The 24,086-nt window shown below is 37.5% G+C and overlaps 1 protein-coding gene across 1 annotated transcript in view; it reads left to right on the top strand.

The window, feature by feature from the left end:
• The first annotated feature begins 1,312 nt into the window (after positions 1 to 1,312).
• Positions 1,313 to 24,086, top strand: part of RNF128 (ring finger protein 128) — a 119,607-nt gene continuing 96,833 nt past the window's right edge. The window contains exon 1 of the mRNA XM_053917536.2: positions 1,313 to 1,800. Coding sequence (XP_053773511.1) covers positions 1,395 to 1,800 — 406 coding nt within the window. The 5' untranslated portion in view covers positions 1,313 to 1,394. The remainder of the gene's footprint in view (positions 1,801 to 24,086) is intronic.

Here is a 24,086-nt window from a genome sequence, read left to right on the forward strand (position 1 = left end):
GGTTTATTCATTAGGTTCAAATGTACATTCTCTGAACTCCTCACCTCTACTGAGTAATGTTAACTGCTGGTTCCCACATGCAGGGTCCAGCCCAAAGTTAATATCTCAGATGCCTAAGAACAGACAAGTAGGAGGAAGAAATAGCCTCATTGATCACTTCCTTCAACGATGTCTCTTATTTTTCTATTTTTTGTTGTTCTGTCCCCTTGACTGGGGTAGTCTCCCTGATTCCAGACTGCCTTCCTTGCACTTCAGACTACCATCGTGCCTGCCCACTTTTTGACCTGGTGGTGTCGTTCTGCTTCTGTGACAGTATGTTTGTCTAGTTTGCTGACTCTTGACCCAATCAGACTCCTGATATGTTTGTTTATCTTCTTGTCTATTTATGTATTCCTTCACCAGCCCTTGGCACACTGAAATCTCCCTGCCCCAGCAATTTGCCCAGAGCAGTTGACCCCATAGCAATGATCGAGTACTGCTAGTGTCCAGTGCACTCCTGGTTAAAAACAGAGCTTACAACAAAGGAAACGTTGAAATAAATAAATATATCTATACATTTGAAATAATGAGAATTTAAATTTCTAAATGTTAAAAATTAAACTTTGAACAATCTTGTTAGAGTATAACATATGGGACATAAATATTAATGGAATGCAGCAACTCCGAAGTATCAGTCAATCAACAAATATTTGAGTGCCTACCTTGGGCAAGGAACTGTACTTGAAAGGATCTCTAGGCACTGAAATATGTTTACTTTTCAATGAATGACCAAGGCGCCACAGGATATTCCTCAGGGAGCCTGTTAAGAAAAATTTAAAAAATAAATAAGAAGTCAAACGTATGTAAAATCAACTCTACTAATGCCATAGCAATTAAAATTATGAGTCTTAACTTACTCTTGGCTAAACTGGTTGATAGCATATTTCAGCAGGGCTTGGAAAACCTGTTTAGTGTTTTAGATATTCTGAGAAAGGTAACTTTCAGACTTGTCATGTATATTCCCAAGAGTCCAGTTCCTTGTTCCAATCCACTCCATGTTTATGAAAGTGCATTAGCTGGGACAGTGCGGGGAAAATGTCAGCACAGGAACTCATCCAACCCTAATATGTGAACATGTAGTATAAAGTTGATGGTGTTATTTATTACTAAGGTAGTTCTGGTTAAGGGTTACGTGTGTGTACAGTTGGAGGAGGGGAAGGCCAAAGGGAATGTAGATAACTAAAGTGAAATAGAGCTGATGTATTCAGAGCTTATGTTGCTTGAGGTGAGATCAGTTACCTTCTTGCAACTGAAATTTCAAACTTCTGCTTAGCAGGAACCTTAGTGGACAAATGGTGACTGACAGTTGGAAATATCAGCGGACATCTTAAATTATATGCGCAAATGAACAAGCAATGAACCAGGAGAATAAGTCCAGTTGTTTTCGGTTGCTTGTATTTTTTACCTTTTTATTTAGAATCACAGCATCTTTTCCAATGAACGCCTACGTAATTGTGAATTACTACAATGAAACCAGCAACTACACTACAACAGAGACATGTGAATGTGGTGTTTATGGATTAGCCTCACCAGTGGCTAATGCTATGGGGTTGGTGGGCATCCCTAAGAACAATAACCACCAAGCTTGTGACTACAACACTGAGTTTACTAATACTGAGAAGCCCTGGATTGCACTGATAGAAAGAGGTAATTGTACATTTTCAGAAAAAATTCAAACAGCAAGCAGAAGAAATGCTGATGCTGTTGTAATTTACAACAGTCCAGGGACTGGCAACCAGACGATACAGATGGCAAATTTTGGTAAGTAATAATACATAGGTTTCCCCAAAAGAGTTAATGTCTTTGTTTATCTTAAAATGGTATTTCCATCAAAAATTACTCTAGGATCAGGCAATGAGGGTGTAAAACAATTTTACTTTAAATGTTATTGCCTGGACCACTTGAACTCAATTTACTATTATTTGATATTTATAATTAATTTGGTCCAAGGACAAAAGAAATTTATGAAGTGGTTCCTGTTTTCTTTAATGATTTTCTTAGCTGTATTAGTTTTCTTGTTGTGTCTTATATAATTGTGTTTTAATAATATGGGCTTTTACCTCTAAACATTAAAGAAAATAAATACTTTTACTTCATTGTTAATTTGTACTTTTCATTTCGATTCATTTTCTCATGCAAAAGGGCTGTGTGTATTCATGCATTACTATAGCTGCATAATGAACTCATTATTATGACTAAACAATAGCATATTGTAAGTGTGCAACACGTTATACATAAACGAGAATTCGATTTATATGCAGGTGAGACTTGAATCTATTTGTGGGAATAATACATATGAAAGTACTATATAAGAAACATACATTGCAAAGGATATGGCAGAAATAAAATAACAATGTATAATTCACATCAAAATAAAGTTTTCCCTTAGAAATGTTTACTTATGACTTCTTTTTTTTTCAATTTTTGTTATTCAATTACAGTTGTATGCCTTTTCTCCCCATCCCTCCACCCCACCCCTACTTATGACTTCTTAAGTAAATATAATCATCAATTTATTAACTTTGTAAAGGGATTTACTTCTTAGAATTACTATTTTTATTTTATTTTATAAAAAATGCCATATTCCAGATACGTGATTTCTTTTACTACTGAACAAGTAGACTTCTGACCCAAGTTTTCTATACTTCAGGTGGGTATGGGTATTTTTTGCCCCAGACTTGGTGCCCCTCCAAAATGATAATAATATCAAACAAGGTAATAGTTGACAGAACACAACATCAGGATAATTGGTGTTACCACTGTCAAATTTGGCCTTTGAAAAAAATAATGTAAATTAAATTAAACAGGTATCAGAATTATGAAAGAGACAATCAAATTTGTGTTAAGAATAGTAGAGTAATTGGAACATTCCAGGTTGTACACATATAATAATGGTAATTTAGTACTAATGTTTGAAAAACAAGCTGTTGTTTTCCTGGGTATTGAAAAATCAGGTGAGAGAATCTTTCAGCAGTACAAAATTATTATAAATGTACAAAACTCTACTTGCTACCTTTTGGAACATATCCTAGAAATTGCCAGAATTCAGACATTCACTTTCTTTTTAAGAGCACTTCATAATTATTCCCTATGTATTCTTTTATTTTTACAAGAGACTTACTTTTGTAGAAATAAATGAGGCAGTTTTGTGAAATGAAGCAGTTTTCTGATGAAAATTAGAAATTAATCTTGTTCTAAGGAAACTACTTGCTCTATGCTCTAGTTTCTAGGTTCTGAGTACTCTAGGTTCCCTTTTACATGGACAATTACATTATACTTCATTCCTTGGCTATTTTTAAAGTATAAAAAGTACAAAACTAAATGGTAGTCCTGTATTCTTTTTTTTAAGTATATTTTATTGGTTACGCTATATCAGTTGTCCCATTTTTTTCTCCCTTTTGTCACCCTCCACCCTGCACCCCCCTCCCTCCAGCATTCCCCCCTCCTTAGTTCATGTCCATGGGTCATGCATATAGGTTCTTTGGCTTCTCCATTTCTCATACTGTTCTTACCCTCCCCCTGTCTATTTTGTGCCTACCAATTATGCTTCCTATTCCCTGTATCTTTTTCCCCATTCTCTTCCCACTCTATCCCCACTGATAACCCTCCATGTGATCTCCATTTCTGTGATTCTGTTCCTGTTCTAGTTGTTTGCTTAGTTTGTTTTTGGTTCTGTTTGTTTTTTAGATTCAGTTGTTGATAGTTGTGAGTTTGTTGTCATTTTGCTTTCACAGATTTGATCATCTTCTATTTCTTAGATAAATCCCTTTAACATTTCATATAATAATGGCTTGGTGGTGATGAACTCCTTTAGCTTGACCTTATCTGGAAAGCACTTTATCTGCCCTTCCATTCTAAATGATAACTTTGCTGGATAGAGTCATCTTGGATGTAGGTCCTGGACTTTCATGACTTTAAATACTTCTTCCCAGCCCCTTATTGCCTGCAAGCTTTCTTTTGCGAAATCAGCTGATAGTCTAATGGGAACTGTAGGTAACTGTGTCCTTTTCTCTTGCTGATTTTAATATCCTCTCTTTATCTTTAATCTTGGGTAATTTAATTATGATGTGTCTTGGTGTGTTCCTCCTTGGGTCCAATTTCTTTGGGACTCTGGGCTTCCTGGGCTTGCATGTCTATTTCCTTCACCAGACTGGGGAAGTTTTCCTTCATTATTTTTTCAAATAGATTTTCCATTTCTTGCTCTTCCTCTTCTCCTCTGGCACCCCTATGATTTGGATGTTAGAATGTTTAAAGTTGTCCAAAGTTCCTACCTCTCTCCTCAATTTTTTGAATTCTAGTTTCTTCATTATGTTCCAGTTGAATGTTTATTTCTTCCATTTGTTCCATATCATTGATTTGGGTCTCAACCGAGACTCTTCCCTATTTGTCCCCTATATATTTTTTTCTGTATTTCACTTTATATAGCCTTCACTTCTTCCTTCATTTTGCAACCATACTCAAATATTTCTGTTAGAATCCTAATTACCAATGTTTGAACTCTGTATCTGCTAGGTTGTCTATCTCCTTGTTGCTCAGGTCTTTTCCTGGAGTCTTGATCTGTTCTTTTATTTGGGCTATATTTCTTTGTCTCAGCACACCTGTTACATTTTAAGGGGCAGAGCCTTAGGTGTTCACCAGGGTGGGGCAGCCCATTTTGCTGCATTGTGGTACTGTTTTGGTAGAGGGGTCAGACAGGGAACAATGCAACTTGCTTGGCTCTTGACTTGCTTTCAGTCACTTCCCACAAGCGGATTGTGCACTTTCAGGTGCTGATTCCAGGGTGGGTGGGCTTGTGTATGTTCTAAGATTCCATGGGTATCTCTAACAGACTCTCCTGTGAGACTGGGAGTTTCTCCCACTGCCATAACCCCCACAGATTTTACAGCCAGAGGTTTTGAAGCTTTAGTTTCCTGCACTGGAACTCTGATTTGCACAGTTTGTCTTGCTCCTCAGTTGTTCCTACTGGCTTATACACATGTGAATGTGGGACTACCCAGTTGCCAGCTGCCGCCTCGGCTACCTAGTCTGCCAACTTCCACTTTGCAGTGCATCCTGTCTGCCCCAGCTGCCCATCTCTGCACCTCCTACTAGTCTGGACAAATGTTTCTTCTTTAACTCCTTGGTTGTCCGACTTCTACACAATTTGATTTTCTGGTGGTTCTGGTTGTTTTTGTTTTTAAATTGGTTGTTATCTTTCTTTCGGTTGTGTGAGGAAGCAAAGCACATCTACCTACACCTGCATCTTGGCTGGAAGTCCTGTTTTCAAAACTTTCTTTGCAACATGCAGTAGGAGCCAACATCTAGTGGAATGTAGGTACTCAGCCACTGAATTTAAAAGATTTACCAAAGGTCACTTACAAGTAAATCTTACCAAAAGGTGTGCACACATTCATTTCAATATATGGCTCTGAATCATGTTTAAAAAACAAGGAAGTTACATTTATCATTCAGTATATACCTCTAACATATGTGATCAATATATACCTCCAATGTATGTGATCAAAAACATTTTTTAAAACTATGGCATTGCCCCTGTTTTAAAATAAGCATGTTGAAAAAAATAGTATAATGATAGTAATTGCAATAGTTAATATTTGTTACTATTTCCTATATGTCAGGCACTGTTCTGTGGCCTTTTTTAATTTAATGAATATTTATATTTAACACTGGATGGTCTTAACCCCAAAGAATTTAAATTGTAAGTTTCGTGTTTTGCACTTATAACACCTGTCCATTAGTGTGTCGTTGCTGTTCTTCCTTACCAGAAATTTCCCATATAGAGAAACCACTAGGTGATGCAGTTGATAAATATAAGCAAACAAGTGTGGAAAACTCTATGATTAGCCTCCAGGCCAGTGATTTTTAATTGATGTACCACAATAATTTTTAAAACATGCAGTACCGGACTATTTAGTCAGGGACACCACTGACCTGTTTTTTACCTTAGATTGTCAAGTAAAAAAATTACAATGGCCAGTGTGGCTCCATTAGTTGGAGCATCACCTCGTAACCAAAAGGTCATGGGCTTGATTCCCAATTAGGGCACATACAGAGGTTTCTGGTTGGGTCCCCAGTCCAGGCTTGTATGAAAGCAGGTCCGGCTGCATACAGGAGGTAACCAATTGGTGTTTCTCTCTCACGTTGATGTTTCTCTCTCTCCCTTCCTTTCTCTCTGAAAGCAATGAAAAAAAGTGTCCTCGGGTGAGGATTTTAAAAAAGAGAGAACGGCCAACACAATAATAGCCATCCAGTGAGATGAATCAAAATTATGTTTATTTGTTGTCAGAGCACCCAAAAATATATTTTTTGGTGTGCTGCAGAATATTACTAATTAGTTTATGTGTTCCATGAGATGAAAATGTTTGAAAATCACTGCTCTGGGTCCTGAAAGATTGACTGATTATTTTATAACATAGGCCAAAATTTTGTTTGGTTTTACTGTCTTTTCATTAGTGTTTCTTTCGATTCAGACACAGAGGGTGGGCCAACAATTCCTCCCTCTCCTATAAAAACTCATGCCTTCACCTTCCAATACCTCATAATTTATCACGCCTAAAAACCACCTTTTCAGAAAGCCACTCTCTAGTTCCCTGAGGGCTGTAGTACCTTTTAATTCTTCCCCGGTTCCTACTACCCCTTCATTTCTTCAGTCCCATTTTTCCTTGCTAGCTAGCCCTTAGTAGCTTTTCCACAGTGTTGTGCCTCTACTTCTTACTGATGTTAATGCCCTCCAACCAGAGACCACCAGGAAAAAACCTATATCTGAAAAGCTGGGTTCATTACCTGTTGCAGCAAAGAAAGAATGCATACCAAGGGAAATTATAGGATGTCTCAATAAGAGGGTGATATAAAGGATTTACAAGATATAGGCTTGTTTTTCATGATTTTAAGGAAGCAGGTTATTGAACAGCCATCCCATTTTGCCCAACACTGAGGGCTGGAATGTGGGGCTTTTAGTGCTAAAACCAGGAAATCCCTGGGAAAACCAGGCTGAGTTGGTCACTCTGGCGGGCTTTGCTTTGGACTTGGATGCTGTCAGGACGTGGGGATAATTCAGTAATTGGATTTCTAAATAAATCTGATTTTTAAGTGGGAATGACTAACCCAAAGCACAGCTATAATTGATAAAGAAGCAACAATCATTCATGTTAGCCAGGATGGCATATATTTGGTCATTTTTGTGGCTTGGACACTGTTCATATTTTGACTGGGTTCAAACATGATGATGGAGTGGTCTTGTTTTTTCTTGATCTATTTATTACAGTCACAAAATGACCTTTTCTTGTGTTGATGTTCTATGAGGTTGTTTATATTTAACAAGAAAACACCAAGGCTGGACTGATAGTGACAGGCCAGGCCCCAGATGTCAGAGGCTGCATGTCGGTTTCTCACTGAGAAACTATTACTGTACTGCACTAGCTGTACAGTAATGCCCTTACTGTTGTACAAATATATTCTCTCCCCCTACTTTATATTTCTGTGCCTTCCCATCCCTTATATGCTGCCTTCAAAGTCTCATACAAGCGTAAGGAGTGCTTCTGCACCCCTTGCCTCTCATGGTTTCATGTTGTGGGGACAGAATGTCCTTACTCCAGTGCCCAGTCTATTTATAGCCTCCCTATTAGCAGGATTGTTTTTGCTGAAGGGGAGAACTTCAGTCTGAGAAGAGCTCCCACTGAAAAGGAATAGTCTATAGCCTAGTACTTAGAGGTAAACCTTTAAATCAAAGTTTCCTAATTTGCAGTGTGTTTTGACTTGGCATTTGATGGGGTTGGAAATAAAAGGATATGCTTATGGTATCCTTAAGTAATCATGTAACTTAACAATCCTTTCCAAATGCTTCAGAAACACCTACCCAGTTCTGTCCCAGATGTGCAAGAAAACTTAGGACTCAGTTATTAAAACAGAAAATTCAGACAAGTTTAGTACTTGCTTGCTCAGCAAGCAGATTTTGAAAGTTAAATATGCTGTTAAATAGGTAAATTGCCTTAAGAAATACTTACATTTGAATGCAGTTTATTTCAGCAAAGTCAGTAATCTGGGAGAAATGCTCCTTACGTTTTCACCATTTTAACTGTGTACAACAAAGTGAGATTTGTAGCATTTCAGAAGCCCCAAAACTCACCAACTCCAGAGCAATTAAGTACATGGAAAGGAAGGGTTTAATCAGAGAAGTAAACATGTGTTTTAGAAAAAAAATATATTTTCTGGAAATGACAGGAGAAATTTTAAAATAACATAAATGAAGTGAGAAGATAATAACTTCAATAAGGCTTAGACTCAGATATACATATAAAGAACAGCTAAATTTAAAAAACTGATCAGTTATAATTGAAGTGGATCTCAAATCTGTCTAGATTTACTCATCTCCAAGACTTCATCCTCAGACCTCTGCAATAACTTCCTAAGTGATCTTTTTGCTTCTCTTGTCGTCCTCCAATCTCGCTCCCTACAATGAAACCAAAGTGGCTTTTTACAAAAGATAAGTCACACTCTGTTTAAAATACTTCAGTGGCTTCCCATAGCACTTAGAGTAAATGAAAACTCCTTTCCTTATCTTTATCCCATCATGAATCACCTGGCTCCTACCTATCACTCTGACCTCAGCTCCTCTCACCTACCCACACACTTACTGAGCTCTAGCAACACTGGGTTCTTTAAGTCTCTCAATTCCACTAAACTCTTCCTACCCTTGACCCTGCAAGTACCTGATACTTCCCTCTTCTTCGCTCCCACATGTCGTTAAATGTAGAGTCCTGTTGACTCCACCTCCTCTGTTGCTTTCATCGAAGCCCAAGTCAATATTGTCTCTCACCTGGATTACTGTAATAGCCTTCCAACAGGTGTCCCTTCTACTCTTGCCAGTCTACAGAGTTTAGTCTACATAGCAGCTACAGTGATCCCATGGAAAAGGTAATTCAATCCCCATTCGAATAAAATCCAGGCTTCATGCCATGTCCTACAAGACCCTATATGAACATACCTTATTCCATGCCCCTCTCTCCTATATTATTATGATTCAGTCCTCCTAGTCTTCTGTTTCTAAACCAATAGAGAGAGATGAACAAGTTTTTGCACCTGCTGTTTCTTCTACCTAATTCACTCATTTCTCTTTCATATTTTCACCTAATGCTGCCTCCAAAAATATAATCATGTGCACTATGACCAATCTAGTGCAGGCTACTTTGTCTCTTATAATGACTACTGCAAATGTCCTCCAACCAGACCTTCTACTTTCACTCTTGATGCCTATCCCATATTTTCTCTGCATGGCAGCCAGAGTGATGTTCTAAAAATATAGGTTATATCACTTCATTCACCTACTCAAAGCCCTCAGTGACTTTCTATTGTTCTTTGAATGAAATCTAAATTTTATCATGCCTAAAAGGATTTGCATGATATGGCCTCTGCTGGCCTTTGTAACCTAACAACACCACTCTCCCTCGCCCTCATTTTGCTTTGAACTTCAGATATTTTCTCCAACACCTGAAGCTTTTTCTTTGTAAGACCCTTTTTCCTTGCTTTTCTCCCCATCACCACTATCACACACAAGTCCTCCAAATCACATTTTAAATGTCTTCTAGGAAGTCTCCCTCAACTACACTATTTTCTTTCAAAAACCCACATTATTTAAACTGCTCATTTCTGTTTAAATGTCTTATAATGTATAATTATTTTGTTATTTGCTCATAATATGTCTCTCCCACTTTAGTGTAAGTTCCAGGAGGGCAAACACTATCTCTGCATGCTTGCCGTTATCCATTATATTGAGCATAGTCCATGGTCTTCAATAGTTGTTCAATAATTAAAAGTTAAAAAAACTAGAAAGCAATTTCTTCTTATATATGAAAAAGTGGACAAGTTTAAATGAAGTAATTAGGTGCACACAGCAAACCATTGCATTTAAAATTGTTTTTATTTTTATAATACTTTCTCCTTTAAAAAATCTAAAGATATAATTAAAGTCCCTTTGTCTGCTCTTTTGCAGATAATACTTCAATGAACATTATTATGGCTGATAGCTAAGGAAGCTATTGATATTGGCCTTGCATCTGACCTTGTTAGTCTTGCATCTGACCACCTTGTTGAACTCCTATTAATTTTAATAGTTTGTCCATTGATTCCCTTAAATTTTCAAGATAAATGATCATTTATCTACATAGTTTTGCCTTTTTATCCTATTAATTGTACTTCTTAATTCTTTCCAGTGGTTTTATTCCATTGCCTTGGGCTCCAGTAGTGGTAATAGTAGAACTATTCTATCTCCTTGGCTTGTTTCTGACTTTACTAAAAAAATGTTCCCACTGTTCTACATTAAGTGTGTTGTTTGATAGAAGTTCCTGAGAGGTAGTCCTTATCAAGTTTCAGGACTTCAGTAAGGCATTTGAATCTTGTAACTATTACTGTAAAGCTAGAATATAAATATATATATGTATATATGTGTGTGTATAGATCGACATACAGGGTCTGGCACAAGTAACACCCCTTTTATTACACAATCTTTTATTACAAAATCACAAGCATGTAATTCTGTAACAACAATATCACACTCAAGTACACCATATGGCATTTTAGGTGAAATGTTCAAATTAAAACTATACATTATTCCATCCATATTATTACCCTACCAACCACATTCAACCAGACATTACTTCTGCCAGACCCTGTATAAATACAGATACAGTCATCACCAGCAGGGATGCTGTACATACTGAGAAGTGCAATCTTAGGCAATTTCATCATTGTGCGAATATCATAGAGTGTACTTACACAAACTTAGATGGTATATCCTACTACACACCTAGGCTATATGGTATAGTCTATTGCTATAAATGTAGTCATAGTTGACAGATATGCTATTATGTCCCACATGACTATATATACATTATCGTAGCATATGATGCAAAGGGAAAAGCCAATGGTTTATTGTCAGGTTAGGAGAAATAATACAGTGAAATACAGAAAAAATAATTTAAAAGAACAGTTTCTTTACCTTTTTTCAGATATAGTTTTATTGTTGCCCTGAACAAAAGGAGTAAATATATATTCATTGCTTATACGTGTAACTTCAAGTTGAGTGCCAAGTTGTAAGACATAAACAAAATTTAAAAGCATCTTAAAAATTAGAAATATTGGTTATTGAAACAAGATGAAGTGCCAGAGTAAATAGTAAAGAATAATAAATGTAGAGAAAGATATAAAATAGAAAAACATGGGCAAAAAAGTTAATTTATAGGCAAAATATTTTTAATTATATTTTTCAATTACAGTCTACATTCAATATTATTTTGTATTAGTTTCAGGTATACGGCATAGTTGTTAGAAAATCATCTACTTTACAAAGTGTTCCCCCTGATATTTCCAGTACCCACATGGCATCATAACATAGTTATTACAATATTATTGTCTATACATCCTATGTTCTACTTTATATCCTTATGACTATTTTTGACTATCCATTTGTATTCCTTAATCCTTTTACCATTTTTACTCAGTTCCCCAATCCCTCCTACCCTCTGGCAACCATCAGGCAATTCTCTGTTTCTATGAGTCTGATTCTGATTTGTTTGCTTAATTATATTGTTCTTTAGATTCCACATAAGTGAAATCATATGGTATTTGTTTTTCACTGACTGACTTATTTCACCTAACATAATACACCCTATGCCCATCTATGATATCACAAATGGTAAGATTTAATTCTTTTTTAAGTCTGAGTAATATGCCATCGTGTATATGTACACCTTTTTTTTAGTCACACATCTATGGACTGGCACTTGGATTGCTTCCACATCTTGCCTATTGTAAATAATGCTGCAATTAATATAGTGGTGCTTATATTCTTTTGAATTCATGTTTTAGGTCTTTTTGGATAAATTGCCAGAAGTGAAATCACTGGGTCATAAAACAGTTCCATTTTTATTTTTTTGAGGATTCTGCTTACTATTTGCCATTAGACTGCACCAATCTGTATTCACACCAACAGTGCATGAGGGTTCCCTTCTCTTCTATTCTTCACCAACACTTGTTTGTTGATTTTTTTAAGTATAGCCATCTTTATGTCCTCTTTGAAGAAGCGACTATACAGGTCTTCTGCTCATATTTTAATTGGATTCTTTGGGGGATTGGTGTTGAGTTGTATGGGTTCTTTATAAATTCTGGATATTAACCCCTTATTGGATGTATCATTGGTAAATATACTACCTCATTCATTAGGTTGTCTTTCGTTTTGTGGATTTTTTTTTTACCGTATATTTTTTTTTTTTTTTAGTTTCATGTAGTCCAATTTGTTTGTATTTTCTGTTTCCCTTGCCTATCTTCCCTTGAGGAGATAAATTAGGAAAAATATTTATAAGCAAAATATTTGATAATCATATCATGCCACAAGGTAAATAAAAAACAACACAGTTATTTTAAAACAAATGGTATGCTCATGAGATGTACTAACAAGAACATAACACATTAGGTCTGGAAAATACATTGGCTGTACTTGAAATTTATGAAACTCTACAAATATCACAAGTTTTAATACAGGTCTTATAATAACAGGATTTTGATAGTTCTCTCTCAAACTCTCACATAAGTTTCCAAGTGTTCTTCTTGTCTCTTTCTCTCTGCATTCAGGCACATACATAATTACATAAGCATATGTTTTTTTTTATTAAAAAGTCAAAGATACAGTATCTTTGGATGCTGGTCTCCAGAAAAATGAGTACATTTACTTTGAACTCTTTAAAGTACATTTTATCTCCCTTCCTCCATCTTAAAATAAAGGAATGTTTTATGAGTGTCAAAACACACACTTTTTGTTCATTATCATGTTCTTTGCTTAACTTTTGGCCTCTTCCTCCAAAAATTTTAATGTTTTATATATTATTTTGTGATTTTCTGCCAGAACATTGATTTTCCCCAAAATTGCTGACAATTATTTATCAGGAAAGACTTATGCACATGCACATGTGTGTATGCGTAAACACAGAAAAGTGCCTGAACAGGATTGTATAAAATAGATGTATTTCTCTTAAATACTCTCTCCCTTTCTTTATATCAAATATTGGTTTCAAAATCTTATTACTCCAGCTAGCTTTCTTCCATCATGCAAGCCTATCTCTCCTAGGCAACAAAGAATTCAGGTAAATAAATTATATCCATTTGCATCTATACTTTCAAGTCTCACATTCTGCTCATTTAGGGAATTGTTAGCTATGCAGGAGCTACTCTGATAACATATCCCAGGGTAGGGACTTTACTTGTTGCAACTGGAAACAACATGATTTAAGCGAACAAACCCAAATTCTAACTAGTGATACTATCAGGACCTTCCTTTGCCAGAACTATGGAATGACAAATTTGGAAAAATGGTATTACACAACATCCCTCATCACATCATACAAATGATAGTCTATGCCACCTATGCTTAGAACCTGCCATGATCACACAAACATTTAGCAATATAATAATATTAGTTAAAACTTTTTAGGTTTTTAGAAGAATATCATATTTAATCCAAACTTTAATAATATACATTCTCACTGTGACTTTCTAATGATGTCATCATGCAATGATAGTGGGCAAATAGAATAGTGTCTGACATTAATCAACACATTGACATCTCAGTGGAAAATACAGATAGAACAAAATGAAAACTTGTTTGCTAATTCACTTGCTTTCAAAAACTATTTTTAAATGACTGTCTTTTGGTGTTCATTGTTTCTAATAATCAAAGCTCTCTTTAAAATTTTATTTTTTTTAATTTTTTTATTTTTATTCAGTTACAATTGTCTGCATTTTCTCCCCATCCCTCCACCCCACCCCAGCCAGTCCCACCTCTCTCCCCCACCTCCACCCTCCCCCTTGATTTTTCAATTACATTTTGCTTTTATATTGTTTTGTATTAGTCAGGTGTACAGCATAGTGCAAGGGTGTCAAAATAATTTTCACTGGGGGCCACATCAGCCTCACGGTTGCCTTCAAAGGGCTGAATGTAATTTTAGGACTATATAAATGTAACTACTCCTTATCAGTTAAGTGAGAGCTTGGCGCTGCCACCGGGTAGAAACACGGTGCTGGGCCAGATAAAACAAGGAGGAGGGCCAGATTCAGCCTGTGGGCCTTGTGTTTGCCACCTGTGGCATAGTGGTTAGAGTAGACAATCACATACTTTCCAAAATGATCCCCCTTATATTTCTAATACCCACCTGGCAATGTACACAGTTATTACAGTATTATTAACTCTATTCCCAATGCTTTACTTCACTTTTCCATGACTATTTTGTAATTACTAATTTGTAGTTCTTAATCCCTTCACTATTTTCACCCAGTCTCCCCAACCCCTCTTCCCTCTGGTAACCATCAGTCTAATCAGAGGTCTTTACTTGCATTAAAATCTATTTTTCTTATACTTTATGAAAGCAGTTGTTATTAGTAAGTAGTCTATTAGCTATGTGCCAAGCATTCTTCTACATACAATAATTTCAATAACTCCATGAGGTACATAATGTTAATATCCCCATTTTATATATATAAGGGAAATGAGGCATAGAGAGGTTGATTAACATCCCCATGGACATATCGTTAGTAGGTTGCAAAGCTAGAGCTTAAACCCTAATAACCTGACTCAAGAGTTCATGCTCTTAATCAGTACAAGATACTGCCTCTGTAGTGAGCATATACAATGCAAGGCACTGTCAAAAAATGATTAAAAAAACATGATCATTGTCCTCAAGGAGGAAAATGTCATAGGGAAAACCAATATTTATAGAACTACTAGAAGACAGAATATGAAAAGCACTATCATGGAAGTGTTAAGGCTATTGGAGATGAACAGATTAAGAAATTCCAAGGTGTTGAAACAGTCATTGACATGAATGTAAAGTTACAGAATATGATAGCATAGAAGTAAAAAAATCAATGATGGAAATATAAAAGGGAGATTCACAAGGCAGGCAATCAGAAATGGGATTATTAGAGATCCAAGATAGCAGCAGAATAGGTGAAACCTATGCTCAACTCCTATCACAACCAAATTGAAATTACAGCTAAATTATAGAACAATAATTTAACCAGCCCTGGCTGGTATGGCTCAGTGGATTACATACTGGCCTGTGAAACAAAGGGTCACTGGTTCAATTCCTAGTCAGGGCACATGCATGGTTTGCAGACCAGGTCCCCAGTAAAAAGTATGTGAGAAGCAACCACACATCGATGTTTCTCTCCCTCTCTCTCTCCCTCCCTTGTCCTCTCTTTAAAAATAAAAATAAATAAAATCACTTAAAAAATCCTGAATAACCAACTAAAGACTAGCTGAAGAGATGTCTTATAACAAAGGATTTAAAGGAGAAGCCACATCGAGGAAGCTCCAAACAGATTACTGCAGGTCAGTCACAGGCAGCATCTTATACTGGCCTGCACCACAGTCCCTCCCAAGAGGCCCAGAACCAACACAGCCAGTGCCCATCTTCAGACAACGTCAGAGCAGGATCCAATATGCTACCCACGAAGCATATCCACAGAGAGATCTCAGCACGTACCAAATCATGCTAAAGTGAATTCTGCTTCATATGGTCAGCACCTGCATAGCAACTCACATGTCATGGTTGGGGTTGAGCCACAGAGTCAGACAGACTAAGGGTGGCTCCCACGCATAAATGGGTCAATAACAATCAAGATTCTATTACAACAGGAGGGGCCACTGAATGCCCACAAGGAACATTCCTAGAATACTCAGCTGTAATGATCAAGGATACTCCACCATTGGACTCCACATGACACCTACTACATAAGGCCACCCCATGAACCCTGGGAGATATAGCACATATATCTAATGCATAGAAACAAACACAAAGAGGCAACCAAAATGAGGAAACAAATAAATACACCCCAAATGAAAGAAGGAGAAATTTCCAGAAATTTCACTTCCTCACACAACCAAAAGGATAACAATTTAAAATCAAAAAAACAACCAGAACTGCCAGAAAATTGAACTGTATGGAAGTGCAAAAACCAAGGAGTTAAAGAAGAAACATTCATATAAACTTGTAGGAGGAGCAGAGAGAGGCAGCCTCTCCTATCTCTGCCCCTCAGAGATGATGTGAAGTTAACAGACTGGGCAGCCCCACATTCGCATGTGGATAAACCAGAAAGAACAACTGGGGAGCGAGACAGACAATAAAACCCAGGGATCCAGTGCCAGCTAAAGCCTCAGAAACCCTGGATGTAAAACCTAGTGGGTGTTGCAGTGGTGGGAGAAACTCCTAATCTCACAGAAGAGACCACTGGAGAGGCCCATGGGGTGCTAGAATGTACCCAAATACACCCATCCAGGAATCAGCACCAGAAGGGCCCAATTTGACTGTAGGTAGTAGGGAAAGTGACTGAAAGCACGGTAAGGGCTTAGCAAGTGGCATTGTACCCTCAGTGAATCCTCCCCCACATAAAACGTCACAACGCTCCAAAGTTGATTGCCCTGCCCTGGCAAATGCCTAAAGCTCTGTCCCTTACAACCTAATAGGGGCGCTGAGGCAAAGAAATATGGCCCAAATGAAAGAACAGAACAAAACTCCAGGAAAAGAACTAAGTGATGAGGAGATAGCTAACTTATCAGATGCAAAGTTCAAAACACTGGTAATCAGGATGCTCACAGAAATGAGTGAGTACGGTCACAAAATAAAGGAAGAAGTGAAAGCTATACAAAGTGAAATAAAGTGAAATATGCAGGGAACCAACAGGGAAAGTAAGGAAACTGGCACTTAAATCAACAATTCAGAACACAAGAAAGAAATTAACATTCAACTGGAATGGAATGAAGAAACAAAAATTCAAAACATAAGGAAAGGCATAGGAACCTCTGGGACAACTTTAAACATTCCAGCATCTGAATCATAGGGGTGTCAGAAGGAGAAGAGGAAGAACAAGGAATTGAAAACTTATTTGAAAAAATAATGAAAGAAAACTTCCCCAATCTGGCAAAGGAAATAGACTTCCAGGAAGTCCAGGAAGCTCAGAGAGTCCCAAAGAAGCTGGACCCAAGGAAGCCCACACCAAGGCACATCATCATTACATTACCCAAGATTAAAGATAAGGAGAGAATCTTAAGAGCAGCAAGAGAAAAGGAGATAGTTACCTACAAAGGAGTTCCCAAAAGACTATCAGCTGATTTCTCAAAAGAAACCTGGCAAGCAAGAAGGGGCTGGAAAGAAGTATTTAATGTCATGAAAAGCAAGGACCTACATCTGAGATTACTCTCTCCAGCAAAGCTATCATTTAAAATGGAAGGGCAGATAAAGTGCTTCTCAGATAAGGTCAAGTTAAAGGAGTTCATTATCACCAAGCCCTTATTATATGAAATGTTAAAGGAAATTATCTAAGAAAAAGAAGATCAAAAATATGAACAGTAAAATGACAGCAAACTCACAACTGTCAACAACCGAACCTAAAAACAAAAACAAAAACAAAATAATCAAACAACTAGAACAAAAACAGAATCTCAGAAATAGAGATTACATGGAGAGTTATGAGCAGGGAGGCAGTGAGGGAGAATGAGGGAAAAGTTACAGGGAATAAGAAGCATAAATGGTAGGTTTAAAATAGACAAGGGGAGGTTAAGAGTAGTATAGGGAATGGAGAAGCCAAAGAACTTATATACATGACTCATGGACATGAAGTAAGGTGGTGGGGAATGCTGGAGGGAGGTGGGGTGCAGGATAGAAGAGGATGAAGGAGAGAAAAATGAGACAACTGTAATAGCATAATCAATAAAATATGCTTTAAAAAAAAAGAAACCATCATCAACATGAAAAGACAACCCACTGAATGGGAGAATGTATCTGCTGATACACCTGATTATGGGTTAATATAAAAAAATTTACAAAGAACTTATAAAACTTAACACCAAAAAACTAGCAATCCAATTAAAAATGCACAAAGGACCTGAATAGACACTTCTCCAAAAAGGACATACATATAACCAGTAAACATATGAAAAATGCCCAATGTCACTAATAATCAGAGAAATACAAATTAAAATGACAATGAAGTGTTACCTTATATCTGTCAGAATGGCTATCATTAATAAATCAATAACAAATAAGTGTTGGCGCACATGTGGAGAAAAGGGAACCCTAGTGCACTGCTGGTGGCAATGCAGACTGGTGCAGCCACTGTGGAAAGCAGTATGGAGTTACCTGAACAAAATTAAAATGGAACTGCCTTATGACCATGCAACTGCACTTCTGGAATATTATCCACAGAAACCTGAAACACTAATTGGAAACAATATATGCACCCCTATGTTCATTGTGTTATTTGCTATAGTGAAGAATTGGATGTAGCCCAAATGTCCATCAGTAGATGAGTGGATAAGAAAGCTGTGGTATATTTACAAAATGGAACACTACCCAGCCATATAAAAAGATGGAACATTTACCTTTTATGACAGCATGGAGAACACTATGCTAAATGAAATAAGCCAATCAGAGAAAGACAAATACCATATGATTTCATTCATATTTGGAATCTAATAAACAAACTGAACTACCAAGCAAAATAGAGACAGACTCTTAGATACAGAGCAGGCTGACAGCTGTTGAAGGGGGTTGGGCTGGGTGTGGCGTGGAAGAATCATGCAAAAAAGAAAAAAACAGTGGAGTATTTTTGTTAACATTTCAGAAGTTGAGCAGATCAGGATGATGATAATCCAAAGTATGACCATCGCAGTTAAGTGCCTAAAATGGAGCGGAGGCAGAGATCCCTGAAGTTAAATCACATTGAGGTCAGACTGTTGGATGATTAAAAAAACTTAAGGTGGAGAGGATGACTGTGATTCAAGTGACAAAGTCTTCATATATGTGGAGGAATGACTCGGTGGTTGTCCATGATCAAACAGAGAGGAAAGAAATGCAGGGTGGTAAAACCTATTGTCATGAGTCTCTTGATGGCAATGAATCTCCAAGAAGCAAGAATATTTTTCACAAGGGTGAGGAAAAGCAGTCTAGAAACAACTATGTAGGAGGCGTCCCCTTATAAATTTAAAATATGTTGGGTACAGGAAGATTACCTGCTTCTATTAAAAATAACTGAAGGATAAGTGATATCCTCAAAGGTAAGATGGGTCAGGAATGGCATAGAAATATCATAAGCCTTAGTATAATACTCAGTGAAGAGTAAATGAGGGAATTTTACCAGTTAAGCCTTGTGTCATGTAACCAGAAAGCTAGAAGACAGTGGAAACTTTTTGAATGGAGCAGTGGAAGAAGAAAGTAATAAGCAGTATGGAGAGAGAATAGAGGTGAATATTAACCAAATTAGCTTTCCTGTAGGGCCATAACTAAAGATGTCATTAATGTGAGACCAGGTTTTCAATGTCAATGTTTCAAACTAAATTCTGGAATAAAATTGTCTCAGACAACTGGACTTCATTTATCAGTGTAGAAGGCTGGCAGTGTATTCAAAATGTAAGGGGATTATTCACAAAATACTTTTTTTAAGATTTTTTATTTATTTATTTTTAAGCAAAGGGGAAGGGAAAAAAAGAAGGAGAGAAATGTCAATGTGTGGTTGTCTCTCACACAGCCCCTACTGGGCACCTGGCCCACAACCAGGCATGTGCCCTGACTGGGAACTGTACCAGCAACCCCTTGGATTATAGGCTGGCGCTCAATCCACTGATCCACTCCAGCCAAGGCAAAAGACTCTTTTTAATCCTTACCCAAGGGCATGTTTTTATTGATTTTAGAGAGAGAAAGGGAGAGGGAGAGAAAGAGAGAAACATGGATGTGAGAGAGAAACATCAATCGGTTTTCTCCTGTATGCACTCCAACTTGAGATCAAACCTGCAACCTAGGTATTTGCCCTGACCTGGGACTGAACCTCGAACTTTTTGGCATATGGGATGATGCTCTAATCATCTGAGCCACCCAGTCGGGGCAAGAGCAGGCAATCTTGAAGGAACTGAGAAGGGCAGAGTTGAATAGGGTAGAGATGAATATAGGAAAGAATTTAGATCAGAAGGGTCCTAGAGCTGTGATTGTAGATTACAAGGGTGAAGGGGAAGCATATAATCTTTGGGCAGGGAGAAGGAGTACAGTGGAGGATATTGGTGCTGAATTACCTCAATATAAAATTAACTGGCCCTGAAGTTCCAAATACAACTGCTTTAAATTCTTAAATCAGGCGGAAGTCAGAGCTTGAGTTGAGTGTTACCTGTGTATCTAGTGGATGTTGCATAAAAATATGAAATTATAAACAAAGGGTACATAACAAAATTATTTGGGGGCATTTTAATAAAGTAAGTCTTCTGAAAAATGATCTGTTTGTTATGAGTAATGCTAAATACCTATGTGTGCATTAAGAAGATTCAAATTTTATTAAAAACTGGTAGAAACTTAGTTAATGGTTTAGGATGTTAAGATTGAATTCATTAGTCCAGTCAAGATGGAGGCATAGGTAAACATGGCTTGCCTCCTTGCACAACCACAGCAAAAATTACAACTAAACTACAAAACAACTATCACCCAGAATCATCAGAAAATCAAGCTATATGGAAGTCCAACAGCCAAGGAATTAAAGAAGTCACATTCATTCAGATAGGTAAGAGGGGTGGAGATGTAGAGACTTGGAGACACAGAAACATGGAGATGTAGAAAGGACAGTCCCACACCCATGCATGGTGGATAAAAATCATGAGGGATATCTTGAGAGTGAGGGATCCCAGTCACACACCGCACCACCCGGCCCAGGGTTCCAGTGCCAGAAAGATAAGTCCCCATAACTTCTGGCTATAAAACCAGTGGGGGTTGGGTTGGCAGAAGAAAACACAGGATTCTCAGGCATCTCCTCTTAAAGAGCCCAGAATAGCCTTAGGACTTATGTACACTCACTCCCTCTCAGCTCCAGCACTGGGGCAGCAGCTTGAAGGGCACCAGTAACATACAGGGAGAAATTGAAGTGTCGGACATTGGGGTGAGTGTTGAGGGACAGCTTCCTCCTAGACAAAACTCCAGAGACCAGGTAGCCACCATTGTCCCTTTTCTGAGCCCTCTCTCACACAGAACCACAGACCAGCTACACGATATCTGAGACTCCATCAACCTACTTCATAGGGTTGCCCTGCCCTGGCAATTACCTAAGGTTCCACCCCATTCAAATTATGGGTGCACTTTTCTACATTAGGCCACACTACTAAGACAGGAATCAAAGCATCTCTACCTAATACATAGAAACAAACAATGGGAAGCTGCCAAAATGAGGATACAAAGAAATATATCTGAAATGAAAGAACAGAACCAAACTCCAGAAAAAGAACTGAAGAAAATGGAGATAAACACTCTATCAGATGCAGAGCTCAAAACACTGGTTATTAGGATGACCAGGAACTCATCCTTCCTTCCTTCAGGTACTCATTGGGTAGTTAACAGCATAAAACAGACCCAGGTGGAAATAAAGATTATACCAGGTGAAATAAAGGAAAATTTATAAGGAATTAACAGTAGAGTGGATGAAACTGAAAATCAAATCAATGACTTGGAACACAAGGGAGACAAAAATATAATGAGAACACCAAGAAGAAAAAAATAATAAAAAAAAATGAGGACAGGGTAAGGAGCCTCTGGGACAACTTCTAATGTACCAACATTCGACTTATAGGGGTGCCAGAAGGAGGAGAGAAAGAGCAAGTAATTGAAAACTTATTTGAAAAAATAATGAAAGGAAACTTCCTTAATTTGGTGAAGGAAACAAACATATAAGTCCAGGAAGCCAGAGAGTCCCAAGCAAGATGGACCCAAAGAGGACCAAACCAAGTCACATCATAATTAACATGCCAAAGCTTAAAGATAAAGGAAAGCATTATGCTAAGTGAAATGATCCAGGCAGTGAAGGAGAAATACCATATGATCTCACCTATAAGTGGAACCTAATCAACAAAACAGACAAGCAAGGAAAATACAACCAGAGACATTGAAATAAAGAACAAACTGACAGTAACCAGAAAGGAGGGGAGAGAGGGATAATCGGGGGATAATAGGAGGAGGCCCATCAAGGAACATGTATAAAGGACCCATGGACAATGCCAAAGGGGGTAGGTTCGAGGGTGGGAGGTGGGGATGTATGGGGTGGGGAGGTGTGGTGAGTGAAAATGGAAATAACTGTATTTGAACAACAATAAAAATAAAATATAAAGAGAGAATCTTAAAAGCAGCAAGAGAAAAACAGAGAGTTACCTACAAAGGAGTTCCCATAAGATTGTCAGCTGATTTCTCAAAAGAAACTTTGCAGGGAAGAAGGGGCTGATAAGAAGTATTCAAAGTGGTAAAAAGCAAGGACCTACAACCTAGATTACTACTCTATCCTGCAAAGCTATGATTCAGAATTGAAGGGCAGATAAAATACTTCCCAGACAAGGTAAAGCTAAAGGAGTTCATCATCACTAAGCCATTATTATATGAAATGTTAAAAGGATTTATTTAAGAAAAGGAAGATCAGAACTATGAACATTAAAATGGCAATGAATTCACAACTATTAACAATTGAATCTAAAAACCAAACTAAGCAAACAAGCAGAACAGAAACAGAATCATAGATATGGAGGTCATTTAGATGGTTACCATTTGGGAGGGAGCAGGGGAAGGGGAAGACTGGGGGGAAAGATTCAGAGATTAAGTACAAATTTATAGTTACAGAATACGCAGGGGGGATATTAAGAACAGTATAGGCTATGGAGTAGCCAAAGAACTTACATGCACGGCCCATGGACATGAACTACGGGAGGGGGATTGCTGGAGGGAAGGGGGTACTGAGTGGAGGGGGGCAAAGGAGGAAAATTGGGACAACTTTAATAGCATAATCAATGAAATTTATTTTTAAAAATTGAAATCATTAAATGCCTGGATGCCCTGCATTACAGAATTGAATTAAATCTAATCTCTATTTACTTGTGTATATATTTAGCTTTTAAATGAAAATATAAATTAATTCCTTTTCCTCAAAACACTCTTTTCAGCAGAGGAAGGGGTAGAGGAATGTAGGGTCAAGTCAAATAGGATGTTTGAGATTATTTTAGCACTAAAAATGTCTACATGGTCCAAATAACCATTTTTCAAAATAATTTTCCACTGATTATTTTTAGTAGCCTCATATAGGATATAACCAGCATCTAAATGCACAGTAACTTAGGTACAGTAAGACTAGCTACAGTTGGAGGCCACAGTGGTAAATCGTGAGAAATTTGGTACCATTTCGAACATACAGGCAGGTGCTCCTAGAAAACTAGTTTTATCAAAAAGCCAGGATGTGCCAAAAAGCCATATTTACTAAAGGGCTTTGTGGAGAATTCTTGAAACAGAACTCAAATGGAGAGAGGGATAAATTGGATTTTGGGTAAAGGAAGACATGTAATTTCTCTGACCATTTCACAAAGAATGCATCCTTTCTCTCCTGAAAACTGCAACCCTTTGTCTCAACAAGGGAAGCTTAAACAAGATCTAAACAGAAACACTGGGGCTCTAATATGTTGCATATTGCCACATGATACCTCACTCACCTGGGGTACAAGAGGTGAGCTTAAACCCTAGAGTATAAAGCCCTGGAGTGCTATTCGTTCTTGTTTACATATCTGTAGCCTGGGCTAAGAGAAGCTTTGCAGGAGCTGTGCAGGAGCTGTGCAGGAGCTGGCTACAAGATAAGCTCTTGGGAAGAGCAAGCTCTGGCTGACTATTGGGTTTTCTAACATGGGAACAAAAGAGGACATAAAAATATGGGTGGGTTTTTTTTTTCATCTAAAAAGCAAGGGTTTACTAATTCATTCAATAAATATTTACTGATGGCCACCTATTTGTCCTGTCTTCCCAAGTTTTGCATCTCACAGTTCACTGAGCCTTCAGGCATACAACATGGATTCTATGAAAAGCAGTGGTATGTAGTAGTGATTTAGGTCAAGGGCTTTGTAGGAAGACAGACCTGGATTTGAATACTAGATTTACTATTTGTTTTCTAGCTATGTAATCTTGGGGACAAGTTATTTAACCTTTATGAATTCCAGTCTTCTCATCTCA

The sequence above is a fragment of the Desmodus rotundus genome, chromosome X (genome assembly GCF_022682495.2).
Source record: "Desmodus rotundus isolate HL8 chromosome X, HLdesRot8A.1, whole genome shotgun sequence".
Classification (NCBI taxonomy): domain Eukaryota; kingdom Metazoa; phylum Chordata; class Mammalia; order Chiroptera; family Phyllostomidae; genus Desmodus; species Desmodus rotundus.